The sequence below is a fragment of the Bufo bufo genome, chromosome 4 (assembly GCF_905171765.1).
Source record: "Bufo bufo chromosome 4, aBufBuf1.1, whole genome shotgun sequence".
Lineage (NCBI taxonomy): Eukaryota > Metazoa > Chordata > Amphibia > Anura > Bufonidae > Bufo > Bufo bufo.
Window position 1 is genome coordinate 200,670,946 of NC_053392.1, and position 23,230 is coordinate 200,694,175.

Consider the following 23,230-nt stretch of genomic DNA (forward strand, 5'->3'; position numbering starts at 1 on the left):
GCAGCTCTGCAAATTATAGAACATATCCTATTCTGGCCCATATTGCAGATAATAGTTGTTTGTACTGATGGGCGTGAGAAAAATGCAGAACGCACAAGGAAGATGTCTGTATCTTGTGAATACGGACATGGCCGTGTGCATGAGGCCTAAAGATTAGGCTGGGCGATTTCCGCTGTCTGATACAATAACAAATTGCAGCCAAAAGTGTCTGTCAGCATCTTTTTCCTCTCTCACTGTTCAGGACACATGTGGGCATGTGTATGGCGGAGGTCATGAGAAATATCCAATATGTATGGCCAGCCATATCCTGCTGAAGTGCGCCCCTCGACCTTGCAAATGCAGTCGTCAACCATGAAATCAGACCAGTGTAAAAGGTAGAGAAGTAATTACCCTTCTACTTGAAGACTGCTCTTCTCTAACGATCTCTGCGTTGCGGGGCAGATTTGGCATTGACCTGACATCTCCACTTCTTACTGTTTGTCTTCTCACTGTGTGGCTAGAAATAAGAACTTTATGTGACAGTCCTAAAAATGCAGGGACATCAAAAGCTAGGCTCTGCTAGTAAAAACATACCTCCTAGTAGGAATAGGGATTCTGATGAAAGCTTTGTACCGAAGCAGTTCTCTGTGGAGGTCTTGAAAGTGCTTGAATTTCCTCTTAACTTGCCATATGAACTCCCCATGAGTTAGCTCAATTGTGTAAATGTTCAAAACGGATGTCTGCAATTAATCATATGCTGTAAGTTGGCATAAATTCGTATGAAAAAATATGCAAGCAGTGCCTCAAGTTATAATGGCCTCAGGTTACAATACTGTCAGCATACAACAGTCTTTCATGGAGTGGAGGAACTTGAAACCCCATTCAATAAACAATGCCGCAGACCGAGTCAGACAGCGATCGGCCGGAATATTCGTAAATGCAGTGATTGGTTGTCTGGTATCCCCCCCCTATAGTACAGTACTATACAGTATGTTCTGCACTGCCATATACTGTATGTACTTGTGCCACGGTGAGATGCACCGGCTGAGGATGGCTCCCCTCATTCACTGTGTGTACTGTGCAGGATAGAAAAGATACTTCCATCTTTCAGCACCTATTACTGACTTTTTATAAAAGGATTTGCTTTATTTATATTAGTTATCTGCTTATATTCTTTAATCTTCATTTTTTAGGTTACTTTCACACTCACGTTTTGTGTGGATCCATCATGGATGGATCCGTTCAGATAATACAACCGTCTGCATCCGTTCAGAACAGATCAGTTTGTATTATCTTTAACATAGCCAAGACGGATCCGTCTCGAACACCATTGAAAGTCAATGGACGGACGGATCCGTTTTCTATTGTGTCAGAGAAAACAGATCCGTCCCCATTGACCTACATTGTGTGCCAGGACGGATCCGTTTTCTATTGTGCCAGAGAAAACGGATCCGTCCACATGTGTGCCAGGACGGATTGGCTCAGTTTCATCAGACAGACACCAAAACGCTGCAAGCAACGTTTTGGTGTCCGCCTACAAAGCGGAATTGAAAATGAACTGATGGATTCTGAGCGGATCCTTTTCCATTCAGAATGCTTTAGAATGCAAACTGACCTGTTTTGGACCGCCTGTGAGAGCCCTGAACGGATCTCTTAAACGGAAAGCCAAAACACGAGTGTGAAAGTATCCTTACTTTAGGGAGTTGTAGGTTTGCTGGAGGTGTCGTTCATCTTCTCTTTATAGAAAGAGGCTATCTCCCTTTATAATTTTACTGCCATGTCCTTACTCCTGGATGTCCTCGAAGTTACCAGGGGATATACCTAAAATCAAAAAAGGACTCCTCTGCCATTTTATGTTTGCTTCCAGATGGTACCTAGGCTCTGGAGATCTTTTACCCCTCCAACCTGGACAACATGGGTAGAGGCTTTAAATCAACTGACAATTAATGCGGACCTGAAGGCAATCGTAGATCATGCTTTTACACAATGAGGTTGCCCTTGTCTCAATTCTGGACCTCTACTGATTTGGCTTCCTGGGTATACAGCGGCACCCTGCCTCATTAATTGTAAGTAATCTTGTCTCGAGCTACCAAATTAGTTCCTTTTCCTACCCTTCCTGTTCCCTCTTCCTTCTCATTTTTGTTTTGTTGCCTCAATTTGTTCTTGACTTGGTTTGCGGATTATATCTGTTGCAACTGTATGACTGGTGTTCTCCTCAATTGGCTGTAATGCAGATACTTTATTAAAGGGTTTCTGTCACCAGAATTAACCCCATTAAACTAGATGACATTAGCGATGTGCTAATGTCAGCTGAAGCTAACTAGCCTATTCCTACTTTTACCCATGCTCCCGTTACTCCAGAAATATAACTTTTATAATATGCTAATTAGCCTCTAGGAGCAGGGGGGGGGGGCGTTGCCCCTGCTCCTAGAGGCTCCGTTCTCCCACCTCTGGCCACGCCCTGCTACACTAGATTGACAGGGCCAGGCAGCGTTGGTCTCCTACTGCCGGCCCCGTCTGCCGTGTAAATCTCGCGCCTGCGCCGTCCTGTTCAGTATTCGGCGCAGGCGCAGTGAGTGAAGGATGCAGGCTTCTTCTCTGCGCCTGTAGCGATTACTGAACGGCGCGAGATTTCCCCAGCGCACAGGGCCGGCAGTTGGAGGTGAAGGCTGCCTGGCCCTGTCAATCTAGTGTAGCAGGGCGTGGCCAGAGGTGGGAGAACGGAGCCTCTAGGAGCAGGGGCAACGCTAATTTGCATATTATAAAAGTTATATTTCTGGAGCAACGGGGACATAGATAAAAGTAGGAATAGACTAGTTAGCTTCAGCTGACATTAGCACATCGCTAATGTCAGGTAGTTTAATAGGGTTAATTCTGGTGACAGAAACCTATTAAAGTTTATTGACCCATTAAGTACCACGGACATGAGGCAGAGACCATTTGAACCAAGGGCATCTATTAAATGCCCATCAAGGCTTAAAAAACCAGGGTGGCATGCACAGCACCAATGTACAGCCTCCCTAAAGCTCTTCCACTATTCTGCTGAATTGGACAGCACCTGAGGGGAGCTCTGGGAGCAGCACCATGGCATGCAATGCGCCTCATGACGCACTAAATTACAGAAAGTCTGAATAATTGTCAGGCATGTTCAATCTAAGGGACGGAGGCACCATGGAGGGGATCACATGATTGCCAGACAGGACTACAATGAAAATGGACTACAAATATTAGGTTACTTGTATTGTGAGGGCACTAACAAAGGACTACACGATCCCTTTAAAAAGTGGTTGGTTTATTGTAATAGTCAACAAGCAGGCTATGCGCAGAAACGTAATGCTGTAATCATAACTTTAGCTCTATTTGCGAGCACTGTAACTCAACGTTTTAAGTTCTAGTTAGATGTTAGGACTATTTAATACAAGAAAATCCGTAGAGTAGTAGATGTGTAGGCTCAGTAATACTAAGCGGGATTAGCTATGTGCATTATGCAATCACTAATATCTTCAAACATACAGATTAAAGTCATTACAACTGCTAAGAAGCAAGCCTAAGGGTGAATGTCTTTTGGCAAATATTTTTTGGACACGTATAGTCTATACCTTTGAGGAAGACGATGAAGCAAATCTCTCCACTTCTAGAACCCGGACTTTAATGGGGCATCCTGTTAAGTAGGATTGAAGGTCGGGCTCCTTAAAACCTTTCGTGCAATAAATAGCGGAAAAGGGAATGCTGACACCTAAGGAAAAAGCAGGGTTATTTTTATTAATGGATGGTTGTCAGTAAGGCTCAGCTGGGTGGGCAGTTGTGCACCGTACAGGCCGTTTTCTGGCTGCAGCAATCTTTGGTTTACCACATCAATGAATCATGTTGGGTGTTCATTTTAACATTCAGCTGGGTTAAAGGGAACCTATCACATTGAATATGGTGTCTCAGCCAAAGGCAGCATGTTATAGAGCAGGAGGAGCTGAGCAGATAGATATATAGTGTTTATATAAAAATATTCAGTATAACTTGTAATTTACTCGTTTATATTCCTGCTCATTCTGGGCTTTGAAGTCCAGGAGACGTCCTATCAGTGATTGACAGCCTACCCTCCATGACTGTGTATACAGAGAGAGCTGTCAATCACTGGTAGGACATCTCCTTGACTTCAAAGCCCAGAATGGGCAGCAATTTTATGCTTCATGCACACGGCAGTCGTTTTGGTCCGCATCTTCGGCTTGGATGCATTCACTTCAACAGGGCCGTGTGCTGTCCGCATCCGTTGCTCCGTTCCGTGGCCCCGCTAAAAAAATATAACATGTCCTATTCTTGTCCGCGCTTTGCGGACAAGAATAGGCATTTATATTAAAAGGCTGTCCGTGCCGTTCCGCAAATTGCGGAATGCACACACAGACGCCATCCGTGTTTGGCGGATCCGCGATTTGCGTACTGCCAAACACACCACGGTCGTGTGCATGAGGCCTTATACTGACCTTTTTTCCACAACTATAAATCAATCTGCTCAGCTCCTCCTGCTCTATACATGCTGCCTGCAGATGACATGGCATTTTCATGGTCACAGGTTCTCTCTAGGAAACAACCAAATTGAAAACCGCTATTAATTTGTAATTTTCACATGTTGTGGCTGGTGAGGCCCTAGTAGAAAAAGGTTGGTGCTTGGCTCCAGGATCTAGGCAAAAATAATCCTCTATGGCATTCCTCTCAAATACCTTCTCTGAGCAAAGTACATCCAGATTACAGTTGTTCTGAGGTAGATAATTTAATATGGCTCAGTATAAAAAGAACTAGGGTAAACCTCGTGTACTGTATTGATTCTGTGCCATGCAAACTACCTGCTAAGAAGAAAAAATTAGAACTGTTAGGCTACTTTCACACCTGCGTTAGGTGCGGATCCGTCTGGTATCCGCACCTATAATGCAAACGCTTAGATCCGTTCAGAACGGATCCGTTTGCATTACCATGAACAAAAAAAATAAAAATTTTTTTTTTTTTTGTTCATGATAATGCAAACGGATCCGTTTTGACTTTACATTGAAAGTCAATGGGGGACGGATCCGTTTGAAAATTGAGCCATATTGTGTCAACTTCAAATGGATCCGTCCCCATTGACTTACATTATAAGTCTGGACGGATCCGTTTGCCTCCGCACGGCCAGGCGGACACCCGAACGCTGCAAGCTGCGTTCAGGTGTCCGCCTGCTGAGCGGAGCGGAGGACAAACGGTGCCAAACTGATGCATTCTGAGCGGATCTGCATCCACTCAGAATGCATTGGGGCTGGACGGATCCGTTCGGGGCCGCTTGTGAGAGCCTTCAAACGGAACTCACAAGCGGAGCCCCGAACGCTAGTGTGAAAGTAGCCTTAAAAGGAAATGCTAAACTAATTGGAACCATCGAAAAAGGAAAGAACGAAGAGAAATCCTATAAAACATTACTGGGGTATGTCCAGGGGTGGATTGGCCATAGACCCAACAGGGAAATTTCCCAGGGGGCGGCCTGAGCCCTCCTCATGGCCAGCCAGTGGACGTTTTTGGGGATGTATTTTGTGATGGACTGTGGTATTTGGCTCTGTTAGAGTGGTATAATGTGCCACAATGTGGTATTGCTAGCCCCACCTACTTATGTTGACCCTGCCTTCCACAAATCTGGACCCGAATACAAAATGGGCCCACTTTTAGCATTTTTATCCAGGGCCACCTTCCCAGTCTGACACTGGGTATGTCATTAATGGACATTGGCATCAATGTTGCCAATATTTGGCTGGATTTAGGAATTATATAACAAGCACTTGACGCTACAACCAACACTGTCATATTCAACTTTGCATGAATGCAATATCATTTTCACCTTGCTATGTCACCCTAACTAAGCATACAGACATGAGAGCGGCGCCTAGGGATATCCCTGCAGTTCTCCCAGGCTGGAGTGCTGGCCAATCGCAGCGCTCAGCTCATAGCCTGAGAGAAAAAAAAAACTCTCAGGCTATGAGCTGAGCGCTGCGATTGGCCAGCGCTACAGCCTGGGAGAAGGAGACGCCGACAGGCTCCTCCCAGTTGAGCCGAAAATCTGAAGATACCGGAGCCTATACCGGGAGAACGGAGCGGCGCCCAGGGATAATAGTAAGTGCAGGGAGATCCCTGGGGGCCGCGCTTCATGTCTGTAGGCTTAGTTTAGATTTTTTATTGTAGTGAAAGGTCCTCTTTAAAGGGAACAGGTCACCATGAAAAAGAAGTGCAGCAGAAGAGCAGGACGAGCTGAGCAGATTGCAATATAGTTTTATGGGAAACGATTCAGTAAAACTTGAAATTTATACATTTAAACCTCTGGAACGTCTATGCTTAGGAGTCATGTGGGCGGACCTAATCAGTGACTGACCACTATCTCAGCATGAATAAGCAGAGTTATCCGTCAATGGTAAGTAGGACCGCCCACATGACTCCTAAGCATAGAATGAGCAGACGTTTAAATTCATAAAATGCAAGTTATAATGAATCTTTTTCAACTGCCTGTAGATTCACTGCACTTCATGGTTAAAGGTTCATTTTAATTACTGTAACTGTTATTTCAAGCTGGTCATACCTGATAAACTTATTTTTGTCTTGTGACAGCAGGCGCTGTGGGTCCTCCGTTTGCAACATCTTTTGGCGTGGTGTGGTAGAAAGGAGGGTAAAGGGGGTTACCCAGGAAAATATATTTATGACTTATCCTCAGGATAGGTCATCAGTATCAGACCTATGGGGGTGCAACAACTAGGACCCCAGCCAATTGGGTCCCTCTTCCTAGGCCAGTGATGTCACTGTACATCGGTCACAAGGACTAGTTGCAGCTCAGTCCCGTTCAAGTCAATGGGGCTGGGTTGTATTACCAAGTGCTGCCACTATACGATGTATGTGCAGCGTCCCACTCAGGAACACGTGGGAACTGCAAAATAGCTTTAAAACGGCATTATCCTACTGCATGTCATTTTGTATTGCAACACCTGTTGTATCCCTGTTCATAGGCTGGTCTGGTGTAATTTATACATCCCACCACTAGATGGGGATAGCACTTAGGTCATATAAATACTTAGGTCTAGAGTCTGGAAGATTAGGTTAGAGAGTAGCAGAGTCAGTGGTTACTCTGGGGCTACACACCACAGATCAGTGGGTGAAGCCAAATGCAGAAATGAGGTAGAGCCAAGGTATGAGGCGCAGGAGAGCGTTTTCCTCCTTTGACCTTCTTAGATCCCAGAACGTACAACCAGAGGATAGCGTTTTCGTCCCTGGAGGAAGTTAACCAAGCTAAAGAGAGACATCGGTGATAACAGCCATTATTAAAGGCTTAATAGGCACCTTTGCACATGGTGGAGGACAATCTAGCTACAGGCAGCCTCACCATACTTTGAAGAATACAGATTAGCTACATGTTCAAGGGCTTGGAAGATACAGAAACAAAAAGGACTAAGCATACCAAATAAGTATTACAGGCAACCTCACCAAATAACTCTGGTTTACTAGGGACCCGAAGCAAAGTCACCTACCAGAACTACTGATACAGAACCTTCAAGCTAAGCTAAACCCAGCCAAACCTATTAACAGTGGATCAGCAGGACTCCTTTAAATTGCAAAGGACTGTATTCTGTTTGATGTACATGCTGCAACTGGAACCAACATCAGTAAAAGCTGTGAGTTGTATCCTACCACTGTCTACTTCATTCTTACAACTGGTTGTACCACCATTAACGGTACTGGCGTCACGACAAATACCATCAAGGGACTCAGCCGCAACAAGAACCCTAAGCACCCCTGACACCAAGAGCACCTCAACCTCCATCTTGGCTGATGCTTCCCTACCACAGAGCGTGCCCCGGAGGATTTTGTGCTGTCTTCCTCAACACTGTGCTGCCAGCCCAGGGAGGCTTTCTGCTAACCGGGAGTAAACTGATGAACTGTGTTGTTAATTGGCCCCTCATCGGCCCACCGTGCACCTCACGTGTTGCCCCTGCGGTTCTGGCTGGCTGCATATGCCGCCATCTGTGGAAAGCTGGCAGGAACCTGCATTGCTCCTCAGAGCTCCAATGAGTGCAGCGGCTCCCTGAAATAGCTGATCAGCGGGGTTAGCAGGACTCTAACCCCCGTTAATGCGATAAGGATAGGTCATCATTATCATTTCCCGGATAACACCTTTAATGGTTCCCGAAGCAAATCAGCTCTAAGATTGAACTATTTCTAATAGATATGGTACCTAGGACAGGGTCTTGCTTCACAGCTGAGGCTGGAGGACGTTATATAATAATCCTTGCTGTTAACCCTTTAATTTCCGGAGTCTGTGACCACAGCATGATCAAAGGAAATTCCCCCTTTGATCGGGTCATTAGGCTTCCCAGTAACTCAATCGAAGACTGTGGAGCCCATCTACAGTCAGCCTTGGGGACACTAGACTACTGTTGCCCTAATATTAGCCTCTGTCATAGAGATACAGAGAATAATGTATTAGGACACAGACATATGCTAATATATTATAAAGTTAAATGTAAAGATGTAAAATAGTAATTCTGACACCCCGCTGAACAGCTGTTTTGGGTAACTCCTGCACAGGAACTACAGAGCTCTGTCCATTTTGTAATGGACAGAACCGATTATGGCAGCACTGCTATCATTCATTGCACTGCAGTAATCAGTTCCGTTCTCTACACATGGGACAGAGCTGTGAAGTCCTGGCACCAACTTTGAATGCCAAAGCTACTGCAGACTGGGGGGTTTTGGACAATCACCGATCAGGTATTCTATCCTGATGATAGGCCATCAATTGTGAACGAGATAAAAATTTGAATTTTTTTTTTAAAATCAGACTATTTTAGCTCATAATTGGTATCCTCATTATACCATAACAAGAGGTGCTAACCTTTGCTTTGAAAAACCTGCTTTTTGTTTTTTTCTCCTCTTCACACTAAAAAACTTACGACAGCAAAAAAATCTTTTAAAAAGCTACAAAAGACTTACCTTGTAAAATGGATTTTATTGTGCACAAATTACATAAAAAGAAATAAACCTGCTGTAGCGATTGCTTGTGTTCATCTCAATGTCTGTATGACCAAATGCAACACATTGGGGCACATTTATTAAGACCCATAGCTGGCAGTGGTTCCATCAAAGTTATGAAGAGGCGCAGGCCTCTCCATACATTCCGTGCTTCCAGCGCCAGTTCTAAATGTAAGAAAGTTTCCTAGCGGTCTAACATTTAGACCATTTTTTACAACTAAAATGATGAATGAGACGGGCCTACCGGCCCTTCCCCGCCCATGCCACAATTTTAGACCTGGCGTGAGCAAGGCGAAGTCACAGATAGTGGCACAACTAGCCGTTGCGCCACCATGTGCGCCTGAAATATGCCTAATTTAGGTGTATTTCAGCTGAGTAAATGACCCCCATTATATTTGATTGCAGAGTAATAGGGCACATCTTTATGAAATGAAAGCCACCCTTCTTGTAGTTGTATGTACTTACCATTCGTTTTGGGGTCAGTGATGACATCACAGTCCACCTCTTCCCCATCGTAGTGAAGCTCACTGGTGTCAAGATTTTCAATTAGGTTACTCATGTCTGCAGCAATCTTCTTTAATGCAGAAGAATCGATTTTTTTCTCACTTCTCAGTGACATCTTGCTAACACAGGGGCCTGATGGAAAAAAAATACAACAGATCAGCATTGGTTCGGTGTGTACTTTTATCAATGTTAACTCTTCATTTTTGCGGAGTTCTAAAATTTAGAAAAAAAATACTTCTATCTTTAAGTTTTCATGCCTAAACTAATGGACTGCCCCTTTTTTTTTTTTACATAGATCCCCATAGCAGTAACTTTTGGTCCCCAATCAATTGATCACACTTGTGATCAAGTGAATCTGTCACCAGCAATTCACAGTTAAATAAGGCGCAATGTTTTGTAGGGGTAGCTCAATGTAATGATCTGTTGGTTTATTCTGGAGAAAAAGTACTTTTATTCCAAATGCAAATGCACAGCTAAGTGCACTAAGGGCGGGCCCAAGCCACTCAGTGCACCCTTGCTCCTCCTCCTCCTGCCAGCTCCTCTTTTAGGGCCAGGTTCCTGCTTAGTCGTCTCACCTTGCCCTGTCAAAAATGAGCAGGACGGGCTAACGGGAGGAGGAAAGGTGGGCTCTCAATGCTCATTTGCATATGGATTAAGAGTACTTTTTCTCCAGAATGAAGCAGATTGCTAAGTGAAAGTTATCATTACATTCAGCTGAGCTAGTCCCACAAGGCACTGTGCCTGGTTTATCAGCTAAAATGAGGGATTTCAGGATTATTGATAACGGTTATATCTATGGTACTGAGAACAACTGGTTCCAGACCGTGGAAATCTACTTCTTCATCTTAAATTCATCACTAGCAAGTATATTAACCGCCATCTATCAGAAGTATACTTAGAGCAAACCAAAGGTACAGTACACCCACAATTAAACATTTTTCCAAATCTCATTCACACACTGAGGGGAAAAAATGCACAGAAACTGAGATCTGGTATGAATTTTAAATCCACAGCAGGTGAGTTTTTGTTGTGGATTTTTACAGCAGATTTCACCCCTGCCATTATAAATGGGGTTCATTTTATAATACAGTATATGTGTACTTGACTGCAATAAGATTGCAATGTTGGTTGTATTTAGGCAGGCATCTACAATAAGTTCCCATGTACCCAATGTAAATTGGAAAAACCCTGAATTTACATCTGAAGTAAATCTAGTTGGTGCACAACTCACGGACACCAGTGCATTTTTCTAACCCCTTAGTTACATGACTAGTGTTGAGCGAACTTCTGTTTTAAGTTCGGCGTCTAAAGTTCAGCTTCCGGTTAGCGAAGAATCCCGATATGGATTCCGAATTCCGTTGGGGTCCGTGGTAGCGGAATCAATAATGACCGATTATTGATTCCGCTACCACGGACCACAACGGAATTCGGAATCCATATCGGGATTCTTCGCTAACCGGAAGCCGAACTTTAGACATCGAACTTAAAACAGAAGTTCGTTCAACACTATACATGACTAATTTTAGTCTTAAAGGGGTTGTGCAGGCAGTATATATTGATCTGATTGGTGAGCCCTGGCCATCAGCTGTTTGAAGAGGAGTCAGAAGGCGACACTTGCATGGAGCACCGACTCCTCAACCGTTGATTGGCGGGGGTGCCGGGTGTCAGACCCCCACTGATCAGATGTTGATGACCTATCCTGAGGACAGGTCATCACTACATACTGCTTGCTATCACTCCCAACCCGATTTCTAACAGCTATATCTACCGATAAGGAGGAGATAATGCTGTGATTCTTATATATTTTTGTCATACCCATAGGATATGCCCTTTCTATGGGAGTCAAGGAAACAGCCGAAGGAGCAGAAGATAAGACATCTGAAATGTTATGAAGGAAGGGGTACTTCTACAAAATAGAGGTTATTGAATCTCCAGCGCTGCAACAAAAACTGGGAATTTATGAAAACTACTGCATATTGAAATGTAAGTAAAGGACCACTATACAGTCGTGGCCAAAAGTTTTGAGAATTACATAAATATTGGAAAAGTTGCTGCTTAAGTTTTTATAATAGCAATTTGCATATAATCCAGAATGTTATGAAGAGTGATCAGATGAATTGCATAGTCCTTCTTTGCCATGAAAATTAACTTAATCCCAAAAAAAACTTTCTACTGCATCTCATTGCTGTCATTAAAGGACCTGCTGAGATCATTTTAGTAATCGTTTTGTTAACTCAGGTGAGAATGTTGACGAGCACAAGGCTGGAGATCATTATGTCAGGCTGATTGTGTTAAAATGGCAGACTTGACATGTTAAAAGGAGGGTGATGCTTGAAATCATTGTTCTTCCATTGTTAACCATGGTGACCTGCAAAGAAACGTGTGCAGCCATCATTGCGTTGCATAAAAATGGCTTCACAGGCAAGGATATTGTAGCTACTAAGATTGCACCTCAATCAACAATTTATAGAATCATCAAGAACTTCAAGGAAAGAGGTTAAATTCTGGTTAAGAAGGCTTCAGGGCGTCCAAGTCCAGCAAGCGCCAGGATAGTCTCCTAAAGAGGATTCAGCTGCGGGATCGGAGTGCCACCAGTGAAGAGCTTGCTCAGGAATGGCAGCAGGCAGGTGTGAGCGCATCTGCACGCACAGTGAGGCGAAGACTTTTGAAAGATGGCCTGGTGTCAAGAAGGGCAGCAAAGATACCACTTCTCTCCAAAAAAACCCATCAGGGACAGATTGATCTTCTGCAGAAAGTATGGTGAATGGACTGCTGAGGACTGGGGCAAAGTCATATTCTCCGATGAAGCCTCTTTCCAATTGTTTGGGGCATCTGGAAAAAGGCTTGTCCGGAGAAGAAAAGGTGAGCGCTACCATCAGTCCTGTGTCATGCCAACAGTAAAGCATCCTGAGACCATTCATGTGTGGGGTTGCTTCTCATCCAAGGGAGTGGGCTCACTCACAATTTTGCCCAAAAACACAGCCATGAATTAAGAATGGTACCAAAACACCCTCCAACAGCAACTTTTTCCAACAATCCAACAACAGTTTGGTGAAGAACAATGCATTTTCCAGCACGATGGAGCACCGTGCCATAAGGCAAAAGTGATAACTAAGTGGCTCGGGGACCAAAACGTTGACATTTTGGGTCCATGGCCTGGAAACTCCCCAGATCTTAATCCCATTGAGAACTTGTGGCCAATCCTCAAGAGGTGGGTGGACAAACAAAAACCCACTAATTCTGACAAACTCCAAGAAGTGATTATGAAAGAATGGGTTGCTATCAGTCAGGAATTGGCCCAGAAGTTGATTGAGAGCATGCCCAATCGAATTGCAGAGGTCCTGAAAAAGAAGGGCCAACACTGCAAATACTGACTCTTTGCATAAATGTCATGTAATTGTCGATAAAAGCCTTTGAAACGTATGAAGTGTGTGTAATTATATTTCACTACATCACAGAAACAACTGAAACAAAGATCTAAAAGCAGTTTAGCAACAAACTTTGTGAAAACTAATATTTGTGTCACTCAAAACTTTTGGCCACGACTGTAGTCCGGGTGTCTGTCATCACTTCATCCTTCCCTCAGACAGGGTAACATTAACCTGGTGACGCAATAAATACCACATTGTATTCATGATCACATTGGATGACAGACAAACCATCAGATATAAGCTACATATAGTAAGAGAACATTTTTTGGAAGGGTAAACTACCACTTATTCAGCATGTGGGTGAAGGGTAAAGCTTGGCATACACATTAGATAACTGTGGATCGAATGCTCGTTCGGCCAAAAGCCATCTCTCCCAATCCTCCCATACATATGCATGCTCGGCCAAGCATGGGTATGTAGTGAATGGGGAGAGGGGAGAAAGCAGCTGTCGGAGGAAAGTAAGGAGGCTACCATACACATCAGCTGGATGTCCAAATCAGCGGGTTCGGCTGATGTACATCTAATGTGAATGACTAGCTTAAAGGGGTTGTCTGCTTTATTTATATTGATAGGTCATAAATATCAGATCGGTGGGTTTCAGACTCCCGGCACCCCCGCTGATCAGCGGTTTGAAAATGAGGCCGGGAAGCTGTCACATTGTTCATGTGGTCCTATCTGCGGTCAACAAGGATGGTCCTACTTAGTGATTGACTGCAAACTCTGTATACACAATTATACAGGAAGGCTGTCAATCACCAAGAGGCACCACCCACTGGACTCCTAAAGTTTTTAAGAAAAGTTTGCATAACGGCTGTGCTTTTTTATACAATCATGACTGTGAAAAAACAATTATATTTGGGCTTTCCTAAAGTGTCTATCACAGCACAGCATGGGCATGGTCACATGCTCCGCTGCAGCCAATGACTGGCTTCAGATGCGACGTGCTGCTTGTGACCACATCACCACTGAAGACCAGTCATTGGCTGCAGCAGAGAATGTTAACTGGAATTTGGAAGCAGAGGTGGCAATGTGGAGGAACAGAGCAGGCAAGTATGAATCTCCTGTTTAAAGAGGCAGGCTGCGGGCACTTGCTAAAAACTCAGTATTCCTGGAGAACCCCTTTAAGTGAATGAAATACAAGTGTTACTGAATCTTTTCCGACAAAAAACTTTATATCACTCTGCTCAGCTCCTCCTGCTCTATAACATGCTGCCCGCAGATCACATACCATGTTCAACGTAACAGGTTCCCTTTACATTTAGGTTTATGAAGGGAACAAGATAAAATCAAGCAGGACACCATCAGTTTAAAGGGAACCTGTCACCGGGATTTTGTGTATAGAGCTGAGGACATGTGTTGCTAGATGGCCGCTAGCACATCCGCAATACCCAGTCCCCATAGCTCTGTGTGCTTTTATTGTGTAAAAAAAACGATTTTAATTAATATGCAAATTAACCTGAGATGAGTCCTGTATGTGAGATGAGTCAGGGACAGGACTCATCTCAGGTTAATTTGCATATGTATCAAATCTTTTTTTTTTTACACAAAAGCACACAGAGCTATGAGGACTGGGTATTGCGGATGTGCTAGTGGCGATCTAGCAACCCATGTCCTCAGCTCTATACACAAAATCCAGGTGACAGGTTCCCTTTAAGAACACACAAAAAGGAAGTTCGCCTCCTCTGGATTTACTTTGAAGGTTTTTTACATAAATCTCTACGGTAGTTGGGAGTTTGATCATCATCAATTTTGTTCTCCAGACCTTTAGCCAAAATGTGTAAACTGGTTGTGACTTCAAAAATAAGATTATAGATTAGGCTAAATTACTATCCTAACTTACACGTAATACAACTATAATGTGCGCATACTGCCAAACAGCTCTTCTTAAAATACACCTACAGGATCTCTTGAAAACACAAACAGCTCATACGTATGCCGGATAAAAATGTAATAAAACTGAAAGACTTGCCAACATATGATTTATTTATATCCAGTCAACAGATTGTACTAGATGCCAAACAAATGAGGCAAAAGCTCAGAAAAAGACAAAATAATCATGCCTATGATGAAATAAAGTATTCCCATGTAAAGACTTCAATGCTAGGTGTATGCCAAGCTGTTCATGGGCAGTTATTCACATTCATCAGGAGAGTGACGACTGCATCCATAGGTGGGTCCAGTAACATCATCCATACGGATTATGATTATTATGACCAATGTAGGATACTATAACATGGTATAAGGCCAGTTCACACAGTGGATTTTGACACTGAAAATCTACCATGTATACTGCAGCATAAACCACCACGGTTTCTGCCACAACGGGCCTGCTCGTGCTTAGCTTAAAGTGTTATGGCCATTCTTTTTTTAAATTTTGTAATGTGTAGGGTCAGTAATACTAACAATTTTTGTAATATACTTTAATTGCTAAAATCGTACATTTCTATTAGAAAAATAGCCCTAAAGTGGCCTATTTTGAGCCTTAGCAACGCTCCTCTGTCTTCTGTTTACATAACAGTGGAGACTTGCTCAGCACTGACGGTCATGTAAGCAGAAGACAGAGGAGCGTTGCCAAGGCTCAAAATGGGACACTTTAGGGCTATTTATCGAATAGAAATGTACGATTTCAGCAATTAAAGTATATTACAAAAATGGTTAGTATCACTGACCCTACACATTACACAAATAAAAATGACAGTTACACTTTAATTAAATAGAGCTGAATAGTGAGTGGACACCTGGTGTGTCTCCAAGTGGAGGATGTCTACATACCGGACCAAGAATGGACATGTTTAGTGTTGAGAGAACTTGTGTTTCATGTTCGGCATACAAGGTTTGAGTTATCTAATAATTCTGTTATGGATTCCGCTACCACGGACCGTAACTTATGGTCTATGATAGCCGAACCCATAACCCGAACCTTGTATGCTAAACTTCAAACACAAGTTAGCGTATCCCTAGACATGTTCGTTTTTCACATTGTTCCTGGCTTTAAACCACCAGCCTCGCAGCTGCCAGACGAATTTTAGCACGGAGTCTGCACCAAAATTCTGCTGTGAGAATGGGCCCAGAGAGATGACAGATATTACCAGACTCGGCTATAGCACAAAACAGCAATGACTCCTCCATAAACGTGCATGCATCTGTTCTCAGTAGGAAGAGGAGAGGAATCCACTGGAGGTCGGCTTATATCCCAGAGAACTAAAAAGGCATGGGCAGTAGAAATCAATGCCCAACCTCTGCCAACAGGAGGAGACTCAGGAGGCCCCTATTCACATTACAGGGCCAGCTACTCCGGCCCAAATTGGCTGGCTATACACAAGATAAATGTTGGCTGAATTCTTGTCCAGCCAATCACTGCCCTGTGTAAGCATGCCGCCAATCACCTCACAAACGTTTGCTGGCAGCACATTGCCATGTTATTGTGCTTGGTGCTAATTACCATGCAGAATATCTGCCCATGTAAAAGGCCATAAAGAAGACCAATTTATGATACAAGATGATCACAGCTTGTTTAAGACAGCCTTCACACCAGTCTATGGGTATTCCTTGAAGATGAACAATACACCTCTCATTGTGTCAGGAGCACATCCACAGAGAACTGCTACTGACCAGCAACCATTTTTTATGCCCACGTCAAAAGATGCTATCAGTTTACAAATGAGCGTCTGACTGAGCCTGTTTGCTGATCATTTCCCTACACAATTGATCTTCAGTCCGTGTGACAGGGCCTATACATATGTACGTACGTCATGGTATTCTAAAGATAACGTTATTTCTGACTCATTCCTTGGAATCTACATAAGGGCTCAGGCACACGGCTGTTGCAATTTTGTGGTCCGCAAAATACGGATACTGTCTGTGTGCATCCCGTACTTTCCGTTGTAGAAAACGCCTATTCTTGTCTGCAAAATAGACAAGAATAGGACATGGTCTATAATTTGTGGAATGCCCACACAGATTAGGACAGCACATGGATGACCGCTGGATCGGACGCAGACCCCCTTATATGGTTATATCGATGAGCCCTAACAAAGTTGACAGATAATTGAAAGAAACTAAAAAATGCAAGGGGTGGAATATGTGAATTTCTATGGTGTCCATTTACCCCGTCAGTCACATACCTTTCCACAATAAACTTCCCTATCACATGTAACATCATGGTTTATAATAAATTACTTTTGTCAAGGCTGTAATTATAGACTTTATCTGTAAGTATGAATGCTAAAGCCATAAATTGTATGCCTGACAAGTACTGAGGTGACCGCTCCAATGAGATAATGTCCCGCACTTCACTTGTCCCTGGCTACACATCTAAATGATCTTGATAAACATACACATGATAGATAAAACTCTCATCCGCCCATTATTAAAGGGTTTCTGTCACCCCACAAAACTCTTTTTTTTTTTTTTGGATAGTTAGATTCCTCATAGCGCAATATAGGAGAATATAATAGTCTTACTTTCATGCGGCCGATTCTTTATAAAACGAAGTTTTATAATATGTAAATGAGGGGTCTACTTGCTGGTAGCCGCAGCAGAAAACCGCCCCCTCGCCGTGTTGATTGACAGGGCCAGCCGTGATCTCCTCCTCCAGCCGGCCCTGTCAGTATTTCAAAAATCGCGCGCCTCTGGTCATTCGGCGCAGGCGCTCTGAGATGAGGAGGCTCGTATCCTCAGCACTCCCTCAGTGCGCCTGCGCCGATGACGTCTTCTCTTTCGGTGATGTCATCGGCGCAGGCGCACTGAGGGAGTGCTGAGGAGACGAGCCTCCTCATCTCAGAGCGCCTGCGCCGAATGACCAGAGGCGCGCGATTTTTGAATTACTGACAGGGCCGGCCGGAGGAGGAGATCACTACTGGCCCTGTCAATCAACACGGTGAGGGGGCGGTTTTCTGCTGCGGCTACCAGCAAGTAGACGCCCTACTTGCTGGTAGAGCCCTCATTTACATATTATTATAAAACTTCGTTTTATAAAGAATCGGCCGCATGAAAGTAAGTAAGACTATTATATTCCCCTATATCGCGCTATGAGGAATCTAACTATCCAAAAAAAGAGTTTTGTGGGGTGACAGAAACCCTTTAAACATTGTTAAATTTGCAGTAAACTTTCATGGTACGGTCACACGTTCAGGTTTTCTGATGCAGTTTTAGAAGCCAAAATCAGTAGGGGATCATAAAAGGAATAGAAAATATTATGATTAGATACAACTTCTCTTTTTTTTGTAATCCACACTAGTTTTGGCTTCCAAAACGGCATTAAAAAAAAAAGTGCGTGTTCATACCCTTATAGTCTTAACCTAAAATGGGTTGTCAGATTAGGAAAACCCCTATGCATACATCCTGTTGGGGCACCTGGATGTCATAAAGGAGGGTCCCCTTCTCAGAACTCTCCAGCAGTGGCTTTTGCTCTGGTGGACCTGGTTTGTCCATGTACTACATGGACGACTGCTTATCTAAATGGTGAGTACGTAATTCTATTTCGCCTGCAGCCAAATCCAGCAAGTAGTCAACCACAGGTCCCTCCCAGAATGCGATCTTTTGATATTACTATCTGGTCCTAAATGGCAACCTGATAGTACCCGAATAAATTACCTGAAACATGGACCTTTCTGTTGTCTAGCTGCTCAGTCATTGACCCTACAGAGTTGTGCAACCTGGTACCTCTCTTAGAAGGTTTTGACAGGATTAATGCTAAATACCAGTTGCATAAGTACATGCTTGTGGTTTAGTGACCCCCAAACTTAGTGACAGGTTCCCTTTAATAAACAGCTAACAAATAGTGGTCTGTCCTATTAAGAAGGTGGTGATCCCAAAGAAAATCATTTACGAGACTATTCACCTATGACAATCAATAACTGTACCAGGTGAGGAAAAGACAGAGGAACAGTGAAGAAGTAGACATTCAACTTCTGATAAGATCTTAAGGTGGGGATTGATAAGAGATAATATCACTATTTCAAAAGACAAGTGTTAACCTTTGTACTGAGCAAACAAAAGCCAACAAAATCCTTACAAAAGAAGAAAAATGATTGAGTTCTGTTACGGGAGAGCATGAAATAATGACTATTGAAAGCCTGCAAAATCACTGTACATAACATGACAGCTTAACCTTAATAATCAACTAGATTGATATACATGGTGAGTAAAAAGTCTCAGGACACCCTATCATTTCAAAAAAAGTAAATTAAATATATACAGCCAGGTTCATAAATATTGGGAGATCGACACAATTGTAACATTTTTGGCTCTATACACCACCACAATGGATTTGAAATGAAACGAACAAGATGTGCAGACTGTCAGCTTTAATTTGAGAGTATTTACAACCAAATCAGGTGAACGGTGTAGGAATTACAACAGTTTGCATATGTGCCTCCCACTTGTTAAGGGACCAAAAGTAATGGGACAATTGGCTTCTCAGCTGTTCCATGGCCAGGTGTGTGTTATTCCCTCATTATCCCAATTACAATGAGCAAATAAAAAAGGTCCAGAGTTCATTTCAAGTGTGCTATTTGCATTTGGAATCGGTTATTATGAACTCTCAAGATGAGATCCAAAGAGCTGTCACTATCAGTGAAGCAAGCCATCATTGGGCTGAAAAAACAAAACAAACCATTCAGAGAGATAGCAAAAACATTAGGCGTGGCCAAAACAACTGTTTGGAACATTCTTAAAAAGAAGGAACGCATCGGTGAGCTCAGAAACACCAAAAGACCTGGAAGACCACGGAAAACAACTGTGGTGGATGACCAAAGAATTCTTTCCCTGGTGAATAAAACACCCTTCACAACAGTTGGCCAGATCAAGAACACTCTCCAGGAGGCAGGTGTATGTGTGTCAAAGTCAACAATCAAGAGAAGACTTCACCAGAGTGAATACAGAGGGTTCACCACAAGATGTAAACCATTGGTGAGCCTCAAAAACAGGAAGGCCAGATTAGAGTTTGCCAAACAACATCTAAAAAAAGCCTTCACAGTTCTGGAACAACATCCTATGGACAGATGAGACCAAGATCAACTTGTACCAGAGTGATGGGAAGAGAAGAGTATGGAGAAGGAAAGGAACTGCTCATGATCCTAAGCATACCACCTTATCAGTGAAGCATGGTGATGGTAGTGTCATGGCGTGGGCAAGTATGGCTGCCAATGGAACTGGTTCTCTTGTATTTATTGATGATGTGACTGCTGACAAAAGCAGCAGGATGAATTCTGAAGTGTTTCGGGCAATATTATCTGCTCATATTCAGCCAAATGCTTCAGAACTCATTGGACGGCGCTTCACAGTGCAGATGGACAATGACCCAAAGCATACTGCAAAAGCAACCAAAGAGTTTTTTTTTTAAGGAAAAGAAGTGGAATGTTATGCAATGGCCAAGTCAATCACCTGACCTGAATCCGATTGAGCATGCATTTCACTTGCTGAAGACAAAACTGAAGGGAAAATGCCCCAAGAACAAACAGGAACTGAAGACAATTGCAGTAGAGGCCTGGCAGAGCATCACCAGGGATAAAACCCAGCGTCTGGTGATGTCTATGCGTTCCATACTTCAGGATGTAATTGACTGCAAAGGATTTGCAGCCAAGTATTAAAAAGTGAAAGTTTGATTTATGATTATTATGTCCCATTACTTTTGGTTCCTTAACAAGTGGGAGACACATATGTAAACTGTTGTAATTCCTACACCGTTCACCTGATTGGGATGTAAATACCCTCAAATTAAAGGATTAAGGGCAAATTTTTCCAATGGGAAGGGGGTTATGTAGAAGACCAGAATTTTCTCAGAAATCGAGAAAATCGTATCAACACAGAAAGTTCAGAACTTCAAAGTTTTGTGTTCAGCACCAGGGACAACACATTGTACATGACAAATAACTGTGCATCATAGGGAACGCTCCTGGTTGTTGTTGCAACTTTCTGTGTTGATAACTTTTGAACCACAAGAGATATTGCAAATCTGATTGCAACAATCGATTTCTGGGAAAATTCTGGTCTTCCTTCATATGTTAAATGACCCCCTTCCCATTGAAAAAGTTGTCCTTGATCAAATATCGTGGCTTTCAAGATGGTGGCCATGTTCCAGACATAGCCTAAAATATAGGCTCCCTTACCCATTACTTGCTGGGGTATTCAGATATTTCATTTTCCCTTTTGTTTCTGAAATAAAATGGTGTCCTGAGACTTTTGAGTCACCCTGTATACTGGCTAAAACATCTCAACACAACTTCTATATGGTATTCTTTCCAGTGTTATTGCAAATTTACTGTTTCTGCTGATTCTAATAAAACGAAAAAAAAATTAAATGACAGTTTTAACGTGCAAAAGGTTAGAAGATTTTAGTGCTATTTTTTTGTAAGGATTAAGAAATATATTCACTTGTTAGGCCTTAACCCAAAATCAGCCTAAAAGCTTGTTCACACAAATGTGTGAAGCCCGTGCCGTGGACCGCAAATTGCGGTCCACAATGCACGGGCACCGTCCGTGGGGCAGGCGCATGGGGATCGCAAACCCATTCACTTGAATGGGTCCACGATCCTTCCGTTCCGCAAAAAGATAGAGCAAGTTCTATTTTTTTGCAGTGCGGAAGCACGGAACAGAACCCTAGAAAGCACTCTGTAGTGTTCCGTTCCGTATCCCCACGGAACGGTGCCCGTGTATTGGGGATCCGCAAATACGGTCCGCAATACGGAAACGGGCAGCACACGTTCGTGTGAACGTGCCCTAAGACAATTGAATAACTTTAAAAGTAAGTAAACTTTTAAACACCTTTATTTAAAAATGTTGTAAATGTCCCAAATAGAATTTTTGTAATATACTTTAATAATGTATTTTGCGGTTTTAGTTAAGAAATAGAAAGCTGAACTTGGGCAATCCTAAGCGCTTTAAATGTCAGCTCAGATAAATCCTGCCCCCCCACATTTACCACATTCATGCAGTAAAAGAAAACTGAAATCTACGCCAGCCAGGGACTAAGGTATAAACGGACTGCCGGATGGCAACAATGTTTGAGGTAAGGCAATCCCTTAAAAGCCCTTTTATACAGGCCAATGCAAAAGCAATTATCAAGAATGAACATAATTAATAGTTGCCTGGTCTGTATGGAAAAGAGCAATTGCTACCACAATCGTTCCTCTTCATACAGATTCATTGTTTCTGTGCAGCAGATCCCTGTTTACATAGGATTATTTACTGCTCAGAAATGATGATTTTGGGTGTCCCATCAACATTGCTTTTATCCTACAAAAGAAGGTTCATCAAGGGATTGGTGGCACATTTACATCAGGCAATTATTGGTAAAGAGTGTTCACATGGAAGTTTGTTTGCGGTAATCGGCCCAATATTGTCTATTCCCATGCAAAAGGGCAATTGGACAGGATTAATAACTTTGCCCTACGCTTCGAGTAAGGCACAAAACACAAAAATCGGAGGAATCCTGGTAGACAGTGGTACTAGACCTATTGTATGGATAGAGGGACAAATACTGGAAGCCAAAGTCCCACAGGTGGTGATGAAACTAAGAGATTAGATACTAGATCAACACATGGATATATCTTGAAGTGTTTCAAGAAAGGGCTGTATTACACTGCCTGATCTTCCTGCAGGACGAGCGACGATCAATGATAAACGTGCCATCAGTGCTCGTTTGCATCCTTCTATTCACTGGCTGATGTTTAGTTCATGGGGAGGAACAACTGCTTCCGCAAACATCCTTCAGCCATTGAGAATCATTATTGGCAGCACATCCCTGATTACACAGATTGATGTGCTGCCGATAATAGGACATCTTTCTTTTTGAAAGAAAGATGCAATAAGACGAAAGATGGTTTGTCGGCTGATAGGGGACATGATTATATAGGCCAACCATCAGAAACAAGCATTCCTATTAAAGCTTCTTCCCGATAATTGGCCCTAAAATACGGCAATGTAATAGGGGCTTAAGAGAAGATTAAAGGTTTGGCTCTTCCATGAAGAAGGCATCTTGACAGCACAGTCTGGAATCCCCCACTAAGGACCCTCACTAGGAGCCAAAGAGCCCCTATGAAGAGTGTCCCAGACAGTCTATACATAACATGGTTGGCCAATCATTTGAATGCTTGGCATGAAAAACTACATTTTCCCTGTGAAAGTCACTGAGATGGAAACAAAGTTAGACGCAGCTTTCTCTGGCACCATCACCGGGGGGAAATGAACCATGCTGTGCTTGCAAGATGACCTAAGGAGGTACAATATGAAATGCCTCTAAATTAACAGTAATATTGTGACCAAATACTACTACCAGAACTGCACGAAATAAA

The 23,230-nt window shown here is 43.0% G+C and overlaps 1 protein-coding gene across 5 annotated transcripts in view; it reads right to left on the reverse strand.

Annotated features, from left to right (window-relative positions):
* The window catches only part of PLD1 (phospholipase D1), a 269,399-nt gene that overhangs the window by 91,867 nt on the left and 154,302 nt on the right, over window positions 1-23,230 (reverse strand). For all 5 annotated transcript variants that reach the window (XM_040428237.1, XM_040428239.1, XM_040428238.1 and 2 more), the window contains 4 exons: window positions 9,466-9,636; window positions 3,579-3,715; window positions 574-719; window positions 391-496 (listed from right to left, as the gene is read on the reverse strand). In XM_040428237.1, coding sequence (XP_040284171.1) covers window positions 391-496; window positions 574-719; window positions 3,579-3,715; window positions 9,466-9,619 — 543 coding nt within the window. In that variant the 5' untranslated portion in view covers window positions 9,620-9,636. The remainder of the gene's footprint in view (window positions 1-390; window positions 497-573; window positions 720-3,578; window positions 3,716-9,465; window positions 9,637-23,230) is intronic.